Below are 11,894 nucleotides of genomic sequence, written 5' to 3' on the forward strand. Positions count from 1 at the left end.
TGAGTCAGTTGTTGTTCGCTGATGATACAGCGCTGGTGGCTGATTCATGTAAGAAACTGCAGAAGCTGGTGACTGAGTTTGGTAAAGTGTGTGAAAGGAAGAAAGTTAAGAGTAAATGTGAATAAGAGCAAGATTATTAGGTACTGCAGGGTTGAGGGTCAAGTCAATTGGGAGGTAAGTTTGAATGGAGAAAAACTGGAGGAAGTAAAGTGTTTTAGATATCTGGGAGTGGATCTGGCAGCGGATGGAACCATGGAAGTGGAAGTGAATCATATGGTGGGGGAGGGGGCCAAAATTATGGGAGCCTTGAAGAATGTTTGGAGGTCGAGAACATTATCTCGGAAAGCAAAAATGGGTATGTTTGAAGGAATAGTGGTTCCAACAATGTTGTATGGTTGCGAGGCGTGGGCTACGGAGAGAGTTGTGCGCAGCAGGGTGGATGTGCTGGAAATGAGATGTTTGAGGACATTATGTGGTGTGAGGTGGTTTGATCGAGTAAGTAATGTAAGGGTAAGAGAGATGTGTGGAAATAAAAAGAGTGTGGTTGAGAGAGCAGAAGAGGGTGTTTTGAAATGGTTTGGTCACATGGAGAGAATGAGTGAGGAAAGATTGACCAAGAGGATATATGTGTCATAGGTGGAGGGAACGAGGAGAAGTGGGAGACCAAATTGGAGGTGGAAAGATGGAGTGAAAAAGATTTTGAGTGATAGGGGCCTGAACATGCAGGAGGGTGAAAGGTGTGCAAGGAATAGAGTGAATTGGAACGATGTGGTATACCGGGACGACGTGCTGTCAATGGATTGAACCAGGGCATGTGAAGCGTCTGGGGTAAACCATGGAAAGTTGTGTGGGGCCTGGATGTGGAAAGGGAGCTGTGGTTTCAGTGCATTATTACATGACAGCTAGAGACTGAGTGTGAACGAATGTTGCCTTTGGTGTCTTTTCCTAGCACTACCTCGCACACATGAGGGGGAGGGGGTTGTTATTCCATGTGTGGTGAGGTGGCTATGGGAACAAATAAAGGCAGACTATGAATTGTGTACATGTGTATATATGTATATTTCTGTGTGTGTATATATATGTGTACATTGAGATGTATAGGTATGTATATTTGCGTGTGTGGACGTGTATGTATATACATGTGTATGTGGACGGGTTGGGCCATTCTTTCGTCTGTTTCCTTGCGCTACCTCGCTAACGCGGGAGACAGCGACAAAGCAAAATAAATAAGATGAATAAATATATATATATATTTTATCCCTGGGGATAGGGGAGAAAGAATTCTTCCCACATATTCCCTGCATGTTGTAAAAGGTGACTAAAATGGGACGCAGCGGGAGGCTGGAAATCCCACTGACAAAGAAGGCTGCTTCTGCTCACATCCGTTCTCTAGTTGTGTTCTGTAATGCACCAAAACCACAGTACCCTATCCACAACCAGGCCCCACAGACTTTTCTAAGGTTTACCCCAGTTGCTTCATATACCCAGGTTCAGTTCATTGACAGCATATATACCACATCATTCCAATTCACTCTGTCCCGTGCAAACCTTTCTTGCATGTTCAGGCCCCGATCACTCAAAATCTTTTCACTCCATCCTTCCATCTCCAGTTTGGTCTTCCTTTTGTCCTTGTTCCCTCCGCTTCTTACACATATATCCTCTTTGTCAACCTTTCTTCACTCATTGTCTCCAAATGCATAGGTTATACACAGATTAAATCATTTAGTTATTTCAGTAGTGATACCTATGAAAAAGTAACCAGACCATTTCCCTTATTTGATGTCGTAACACCTGCAAAAACTAACGCTGTTCAGCATGTTCATAAATAAACTTCATACCAAATAGAACCAATACAACAAGTATATCACCCATAATGATGCTCTCACTCATTTGCTATATACAAATTGCCTGAACTGCTTGTAAACAGGACTGTGATGTCAGAAAAAATATTGTGCGTCAGAAAATATCTGCATTCTGTCCAGTGCTTACTCAATTAATTCTTTGAAAATTTTGCTTTTCTTTAAGCGGAGACTTTCATGTGTGGTATTTTCGTACACACCCTTACTGTACATTCAATTTTGGGTTCTCCTTGTGGATGTTTTGGTGTTTGTTATAATGTGGGTTTTATTTATGATGAATTGTCCTGTGACTGATGGGTTTTTGGAAGCAGAATGAGCATCTGTTTAAGTTTCATGGTAGAATGGCACAGTGTATTCCTCTTCTGTGTTCTGAAATTCTCTCAATTGCTGTTCAATTTCAGTGTTGTCACTGCATTGTGATTTGGTGGACACTGAAGCTTCTTTATACACAGTGTGCATGAAACAAAAATTTATCTTGAAATTTTATAGATTCATACACACATTTTAGATTCATATACAAAATGTCTGAATTATGTCAGATGGATTATGATAATACAGAAAAATCTGCAGTGTGGGTTAATCTAAAAATAATGTGGAAAGAACTGTAGATCATCTGAGACTCAGTATAAAGATTATATTATATACTGGGTTAAAGATTAAGGAAACTTTACATTATTTCAAAACAAAAGTATATTTAAATGATGCCCAAGTAACTGAAATATATATCTCATTCTGTAAAGTAATTTACATTAAATCAGGAAAATGCATGGAAAGGTGTATGTGAAGGAGGCATGTAAGGAGTGGGAGAAGTGGAGACTCTTCGTGACCACCCACTTGGTGGGAGTTCCCAGAAGGAACAGGAATCAGAGATATAGATTGATAGACATACTTTTTACTTGTGAAAATATTAAACAGCATAGACTTCATAAAATCATAAATCAGATACCATAACAGTAGTCATTTTCCCCTCAAGCAGTATAATCCCAAGTACTCTTATTGTGATGAATTAATGAATCTGTCAGTTTAGACAATGATTCATTTGATCAACCAGTAGTTATCACCTAATGTAGGTAGTAGTTGATAGGCAGCCAATGACCAGGGAGGTATATTACCAGTACTACTTGCTTAGGTATTAGGAGGATTAGTGACAGCTGCATAGTGGGCCAGCACTTCAGGGGTTGTCATGTTGAACTCCTCTGACCCAGGTAGCTGTTTTTTCTTTTTGCCTCACTCACATGTGGACTACCGGCATTCTGTCCACAAACATATAATCTCTGTCACACTTCACATTTTGACAACACTCAGCTTACACAGTTCATTCTTTGTAACTCTAGATTTTCCTTCATTTTACACTGCACTAGCCCTACCTTTTGTCAAAATACTAGGAGCAATAGATAGAAGTAGTAGGTTGAAACATTGAGGCAGGAGGACTAGGCAGAAGTAGTAATTAGGACATTAGGAAGGTGCATAAGGTAGAAGTAGTTGGTGGGAACATAGGTAGGAGTCTCTGCAGACACTGTTCTAGAGTTGCCCTCTTCCAGTGGCCTGTTAAGGCTGAGGCATGAAAGGCTAAGAAGTGGTACTGGAGTTCACCTTTTTATATTCCTAGCTAAGTTGGCCAAAAAAGTATCCATAGTTTTTATCAAGCATGGAAATGTACAGTGATATGTTTTTTATAGAATAAAGAAAGGAAATTCATACAGGTATCATAGGGATAATGATGAGTGTTCACTTATTTCTGACAGTTGAAGCTTTAAGGGAAGGCTTTAGATAATTCAAGAAAGGTGCTTCCCACAGTTTTTCCTGAGTTGAACTTTTCAGCTTTATAAGCTTTACCACACATTGCAAGTTGCACAAGCCTTTTTCTTAAGCTCACTGTAGCAGTAAAAAGGTTTTGTATGTCTGTGAAAATCTCATTGCAGTATTCAAAACATAGCACTGAAAAGGCAGAAAAAAGGCCTTAATTTGTTATGTGCTCTGAATCAACTTAGCCCGTTAATGTCACAATAAGATTGTTTTCAACCTTCATGATTCACAGTTTTCATGTTTAAAAAAGTATTTAACCATACATTTTCAAAGATATTCACATCATGAAAAAATAACTTCAGAAGTGTATTTCATCTACTACCTTCACTGTAGTAATAGGTTGAAGTTTTGTAGATGTTTCAGAATAATGAGCTAAAACTGTAAGAGGCAATAGTGGTACTAGCCTATTCTTGTCATGATAAAGGCAAGAGACTCCAAACATAAAGCTTCAGTCATGTCTGTGTAAAGACTAAGGTTTTCCAGACCTGTTGGCATTGTAGTAGAAGAGTGAACGTTATGCTTAAGGTCACCTGGTAGGCATTCTTCAGGCTTCTGCTTATGAAAGTGTTTGAGAAAATCCATATGTGTAATTTCCATAATCCAGAACTTGAGGTTGTGGTCCTTTGAAAACACCTGAGGTGGTCTAGTAATTCCTAAAGAATCAGAGTGTGGCCTAGCTGCAGAAGATGAAGAGGAGAAAAAAGATAAATCTGGTTTTAGTAACTTCAGTCCAGGGACAGAACATCTGTTGCAGCAGCCTGCCACATCTAACAGTTGAGAATTTACTCTATCAGAATTTGGCTTCTAATGGTCACACTATACCTAACAAGACTAAGTTTGGGATTTGAGTGATTTATCATGAAAGTCTATTACATCATAAATTTAGTCCTTTTAGGTAAAGGATCCATCAGACTGAGTTTGGGTTGTACTAGTATAGTCCATTAGTTCTTGATCTGTCCCAGATGTTGGGTGTCACCTTGTATCACCTTGGTGCACTTTTTCAATTATATATTTATTTATTTTGCTTTGTCGCTGTCTCCCGCGTTAGCGAGGTAGCGCAAGGAAACAGACAAAAGAATGGCCCAACCCACCCACATACACATGTATATACATACCCGTCACACACGCAAATATACATACCTATACATCTCAACTTATACATATATATACACACACAGACATATATATATATATACACATGTATATGCATGGGAAGTATTCTTTCTCCCCTATCCCCAGGGATAAGCATTCTCTCCATGTGACCAAACCATTTCAAAACACCCTCCTCTGCTCTCTCAACCACACTCTTTTTATTTCACTAAAAGCAGTGGCCTCTACATAAACACAAATAAACAGTTGTAGATCTTTCAAGATGAAACAAGACTCACCCTAGTCACCGGTTGCCAGTCTGAATAAACGTTCATGGTTGCCAAGTAAATAATATCATTACCTGTGTTCTTATGCTATTGCCGTGTTCTTTGTGGTTACAAAGCCTGGACATTTGTATCAAATCATGGTAGATAAGAGTGCTATTAATGTTGTACATGCAAAGATGTCCAGGAAATGCCTCAGCATTTCTGAAAATGATTGCATGGGGCAAGTTGCTTATGCCTATGCTTACCCTATTTCTGAGCAGTTGGTGATTCATATAACTCCAGGTGACCCAGGAACTCTTTCCTTCTGATTCAGAGAGGTCTTCGTTACTTTCTAAACACCTCCAGTCTTGTGGGGAAGGTGACCTACAACAACAATTATCACAAAAATTAGGTGGTAAGTTTTCATTACCTTGTTATTATTATTATTTTATTCATAAACATACCTTAAAAAGTTCAGAAGGTAACTTGAGTCTGCTTTTAATGGAACCTCCACCCTACCCAATTACTCTGTTAGAATGGAGTTTCACAGTAATGGATTGGTTCTAGTGGCAAAGGGGTCCCTTAGTCATATGGAAAGGATCCAATTAAAAAATTCCTTCCATATCTACATTTCTGTTGATATTCTATTTTCTATTATACTTTGTCACTGTCTCCCACATTAGCAAGGTAGCACAAGGAAACAGACGAAAGAATGGCCCAGCCCACCCACATATACATGTCCACACACGCACATATACATACCTATACATTTCAATGTACACATATATATATATACATACACATGCATATACATATATATACATGTACATAATTCATACCTGCTGCCTTTATTCATTCCCGTTGCCACCCCGCCACACATGAAATGACAACCCCTTCCCCCCCACACGTGCGTGAGGTAGCACTAGGAAAAGGCAACAAAGGCCACATTCGTTCACACTCTGTCTTTAGCTGTCATGTATAATGCACCGAAACCAAAGCTCGCTTTCCACATCCAGGCCCCACAAAACTTTCCATGGTTTACCCCAGATGCTTCACAAGCCCTGGTTCAATCCACTGACAGCACCTCGACCTTGGTATGCCACATTGTTCCAATTCACTCTATTCCTTGCATGCCTTTCACCCTCCTGTATGTTCAGGCCCTGATCACTCAAAATCTTTTTCACTCCATCTTTCCACCTCCAATTTGGTCTCCCACTTCTCCTCGTTCCCTCCACCTCTGACATATATATCCTCTTGGTCAATCTTTCCTCACTCATTCTCTCCATGTGACCAAACCATTTCAAAACACCCTCTTCTGCTCTCTCAACCACACTCTTTTTATTACCACACATCTCTCTTACTCTTTCATTATTTACTTGATCAAACCACCTCACACCACATATTGTCCTCAAACATCTCATTTCCAACACATCCACCCTCCTTCACACAACCCTATCTATAGCCCAAGCCTCGCAACCATATAACATTGTTGTTACCCCCATTCCTTCAAACATTCCCATTTTTGCTTTCCGAGATAATGCTCTAACCTTCCACACATTTTTCAACGCTCCCAGAACCTTCACCCCCTCCCCCACCCTGTGATTCACTTCTGCTTCCATGGTTCCATCCGCTGCCAAATCCACTCCCAGATATCTAAAACACTTCACTTCCTCCAGTTTTTCTCAACCCTACTGTACCTAATAACCTTGCTCTTATTCACATTTACTCTCAGCTTTCTTCTTTACCAAACTCAGTCACCAGCTTCTGCAGTTTCTCACCCAAATCAGCCACCAGCGCTGTATCATCAGCGAACAACAGCTGACACTTCCCAAGCCCTCTCATCCACAATAAACTGCATACTTGCCCCTATCTCCAAAACTCTTGCATTCACCTCCCTAACAACCCCATCCATAAACCCCTATTTTCATTTGCCCTCTTTTTCAGCCACTGGACCCTCCTCTTTACCGGTTGCTAATTCTTTTTGTGCATCCAACCATTTGCTTTCCTTCCCTGTATTATCCATACACCTCTCTTTTCTCTTTCCCCAACAGCTTTACTTTGTCATTCCATGACTCATTTGTCCACCTCCCACATGCCATACACCTTTTACTAATGTCAGTCCTGCTTCCCTAAATACTTCTCATTCCTCATCCACTCTCCTAATTTCATTTACTCTCCCATTGTGCCATTCTACATTCTGTCTATCCTGGTATCTTTTCAAAGCTCACTTACTTTCACCACTCTCTTGCCACCCATATCATTTTGTCCTTTCTGAAAGCACCTGCATATCTGCATCCACCAGTTAATGAACAGGCATCCCACCAGATTCCCTTATCAGCACTTTCACATCCAATAATCTCTCTTTTACACATTTATCAGTTAGTACATACTCCAGTAATGCTTGCTTACCATCTTTTCTACTCCATGTATACTTATGTACATCCCTCTTTTAAACTAGGCATTCCCAGTCACCCATCTTTTTCATCACAAAAAATCCACAAGCTGGTGACCATTTCCATTCTCAACACTGAATATGCCATCCCCCAATTATGCCCGCGACTACCACATTACCCACTTCTGTATCCAGTATCTCATCCAAATTGTGCTCATTTCTTCCCCAAAACTCTCACAGCTCTTCATCAGTCTTCTCATGGCCAGGTGCATAAGTATCAAAATTGTGCTCATTTCTTCCCCAAAACTCTCACAGCTCTTCATCAGTCTTCTCATGGCCAGGTGCATAAGTAGTAATAATCACCCACTTTTCGTAGTCCACTTTCATTTTTACCCACATCAATTGTGGGTCGACTTCTTTGCGCTCTTTCTTACATTTCCATAATGTCTGCATTACCATGGTCAATGTTTTAACTCCACTACAATAGTGTAATGTCAGTGTTTTAACCCCCAACAGAAATTAATCCAACATGCACCCTCCATACCCTTAACGGTGAACCACTTCCCCTCCGCAAAACTCCAACGCTAGGTATCACATACAATGCACACTTGCTGTCCACTGCCCACTTCACAGACATCAACACATAGGCCATGCACAAAGTAAAATGCCCTCAGAACAAGGGAAAAAAAAAGGGGATCCTTAGTATCCTGTACAAACAACTTGGCTGCCTCATCAAAAACTCCACCTAGATGTCAAGGGTCAGAAATGGGTCACACAGTAGAGATCAACAATGAACCTTGCACTATGCAAACTCTATTGGTGATCTGAAAGAAGGAAATGAGTTTCTTAGTGTTTAAAAAGGTGGAACTTTGGGTGTGGGTGAGTTTTAGAGACTAGAGATAGTGGAAGTTAGAGCAATGGGATGATGGTGAGAGTTTGGAGAGAGACAAAATAGGCAGAAAAGAATTGAAGCTAGCATCGGGGCACACTCCTTTAGGCCACCCAGTTTATATGCTGTAGCCACCTGTGATGTCATGAAAACACAGAAAATCTTTCACAGGGAAAACAAAAGAGTGGGCTTATGTTCAGTAGGAGAAGGTAGGGAAGGAGTAAAAGTGGAATCATCCAGACTGTAGATCAAGGAAAATAAGATGCTGAAAAAAGCATCTTTATTAGCTAAAGTCAGCTCTAGATTGATCATGTTGGAAAAGCAGGAGAAAAGATTGCTTTACAAAAGGTTTTGGAGATCCTCTTGTTTGACTAGAAAAATTCATAAGTTGAGGAGGAGGTCACATCATCACACTTCCTTTTTATGAATGCATGTTTGAATCTACAAATAACAGCTTTGCAATGATCTAAGCAGAAATGAAGGTGGAATGAGACTTGGATCATGAGAAATGTTCGTGGCTGAATACACTCTGATATGATGAGTATTAGAGAATAAATTATTGCACAAAACTTGCAGATTACATAAATCAGTCACATACTATTATATTGTTGAGGGTGTGGTATGTTTTTAGATACTTGCCACCCTCATCAAAGTTTTACCCTGACATCCTAAAATCTGACTGACCTTAAACTGACATGTAACTTGACTTTTGCATTGGCCACTGAATATTTTGGTTACTTTATAGTTTCAATGCAACTCTTGTATCAACATCATAGAATTATGCAAAATAATTGTTTTTATGAAAAGTAGAATTATTATCTGTATTAGGTATGTCAGTTAACATAATTTGGTCTTTCATTTAATTAAGCATGATGTTTTAATTACAGATTCAGTTTTGATAAAGGGTTGATGTTATTTTGCTCCTCTGTTACATAACCTGTTTTCATATGCTAAAAGAGTAATTTAGGCTATGAGGTATGCTAATCCATTAAAGCAAGAGCAAGTTGTCTCTAAATTGTAATAGGTCCTAGTATTAGGCAAAGATTAAGGATGGCACATGAAAGCATGCTGTGATTAGACATGATTTCTTATTCAGTCTTCTTTCATCTCTATATCTTTTGTAACCATTATGTATGGGATATGATATGCATTTTCATAGTCTTTACTGAAACTGTCACTAAGATTTCTGTGGTATTGCCAAAAGTTTGATTTTCTGAGCCATTTCCTTGTTTATTCTTTTGACCAATATGTGTATTCAGATGTGGTATGTCTTTCCTTTTCATGCAGCCTCTATTCATTAATAATGGGAGATGGTGTAAGAAGAAGTTTACAGTGAATATGTAAACCTGGTTTACACGTAGTGTATGTCATCATGAAGCATCATATTGCACCCTCTTGATACTGAGTTTTTGTTTGGTAATATTCTTTCTCAAGAAATAACTTTTAATGCCATTTAATTTCTTGGATTCATATTTGGAATAAAAATTGCATCTAAGTAAATGGACTCTGATTTAACTGTGCCATAAAATCCCCAAATCTCATCAGTTAATGTATTTCCATAACCTACAGGTACATAGCTTGACAGCTCGCAGTGTCCCTCGATACTTCCGTGAAGGGTTACGAAATCCTCACGCTAATAGCCAAGAATTCACATCCAAACCCATATCACACTTCAGTTCCCATTCTCCTAGACGTGATGCACCATCCCCGGAACACCTAGGTATCCCTTGGGGTCCAGTTGCAATTCCAGTGCGACCAACTCAAGTTCATGGTGACACAAGTGATGATTCATCTGCCCCATCTGGGTCTCCACGCCGTGTTCATAGAAGACGGAGTGGAGGACGCCGTGACCATCCAGCATGGTATGCAAGACCAGAATGTGGTTCTCTTACTGATCCAGCCATGGATGCTGCTGCTGACAGTTTCTGCTGAGAGGAAGTTTTGATATGTGTTTAGTATAATACTGATGTTAAAGACAAACATTTTTTTAATGTTAATGTGGGTTATCAGGAAATGACACTCACATCATGAAAATGTGCGATGCCTTATTCAGCATATCAGGAGTTGTATGAAAAGTGGCTGAGAGTACTAATTCCAGAAACCTAAAATAAAGGTCAACACAAGCAGGTAATATAGGTCATATAAACTGCACACAAGTACTTTACATTCCTAAACTTTACCATTTTAACTCATTTGTGTATATAGAATGATTTTCTTCATGATTTTAAAACTTTATCAGAGATTCTAGAAAACAAATGAAGTGAAGTGTGCATTCATGGGACCACAACTACATTGCCAAGAAAGGTAGGGTAAGATCTACACCAGGTGAGACAAGGGCAGCCATGGTTGACATGTTACCTTTGAAAGTGAAGGTTCTTTTTTTGGACTCTAACATAGTCATTTCTTTTGTTTCACCTGGTTACGAGTTGAGGAGATCAAGGTTAGCAGTCTTAATGGTGTTGTACATTGAAAAGGGCAGCAGCATGTTGTTCTAATGCATGTGTAGTGAAGTGAGAAAATACAGTCCAGGAAACCAAACTATTGCAAAGAGTGATAGGCTCCAACCACGTGATAGAAAAGTGGCTGTGGTGTAGCAATTAAGGTGTCACACCCAAAGGCAAAGGTCATGGGTTTAATTACCTGGTGGTCATCTGTATTCTGTGTGCTTGCATTGTAACCATACAATGAAAACTTCCTTTTTTCACACAACTCGGATAAAGTTTTCATCTCAGAAATGAAACGATACGAGTGAAATGAAGGTGCATAAGTGATTGTTATTCATGAACTTACAGTGATGTACTATAGTGTATTGTTAATGATATATTGTTTCATCTGTCATACAGGTGAGACTTGTACATAATGGAATTATTAATGTCATTTGAATCAAAGTGTCCCAGAACAAAGCAGAACCTGAATATTATTTATAATATAGTGCGAATCATATATAAGAAATGTAACAAAGTAAAATTATTACATTGTCAGCAGCAGACCAGGTTAAAACTACAAGTAGATGTGGAATGACAAAGTCATTCTTAAAGCAGGATGACTGTCAGTTACCAAATTAACATTAGATTTAGAAAAGATGAATATTATAGCATTTCTAATTCAGATTAACTTTATAGCTTCCAGAATTACTGTTCATGAAGATAGCATTTGTACTATAATTGATAGCTGTGATTAAACAAATATAATGGAAAGTATAGGCCTCCTGGCAACAGTACCAAGCTCCAGGGATAAAGACTGTAATTATTGTTTAAACTATTTCCTTTCTTTTCATTTAGTAATGAATACACATGATGGCAGATTACCTGTGGTAATAACTGTAAGAGTACTGGTGCCTTCCTGGACTCTGTTGTAACTAATTGCCTTAAATGTAAGTGATGTATGATGAATAAGTAAAGAGAGTTATATGTATAGCATTGAAGTATAAACCTTTAAATTTACTCTGTAGGTTGAAGATTCAAACTCAGAGAATGTACACTTGATATTTAAAAGATATATATACATGCAATTGGTTTACTACATAAACCTTGATTTAAAGGACTAATAGGGGGATGGGGTGTCTGCTAATGCCAAAAGTCCATTAAATCAAA

General features: G+C 39.0%; 1 protein-coding gene across 1 annotated transcript in view; it reads left to right on the top strand.

The window, feature by feature from the left end:
- LOC139760579 (uncharacterized) overlaps positions 1-11,715 on the top strand; it is a 128,243-nt gene extending 116,528 nt beyond the window's left edge. The window contains 1 exon segment of the mRNA XM_071684357.1: positions 9,871-11,715. Coding sequence (XP_071540458.1) covers positions 9,871-10,233 — 363 coding nt within the window. The 3' untranslated portion in view covers positions 10,234-11,715.
- The last annotated feature ends 179 nt before the right edge of the window (positions 11,716-11,894 follow it).

This window comes from Panulirus ornatus, chromosome 1, assembly GCF_036320965.1.
Source record: "Panulirus ornatus isolate Po-2019 chromosome 1, ASM3632096v1, whole genome shotgun sequence".
NCBI classification, from domain to species: domain Eukaryota; kingdom Metazoa; phylum Arthropoda; class Malacostraca; order Decapoda; family Palinuridae; genus Panulirus; species Panulirus ornatus.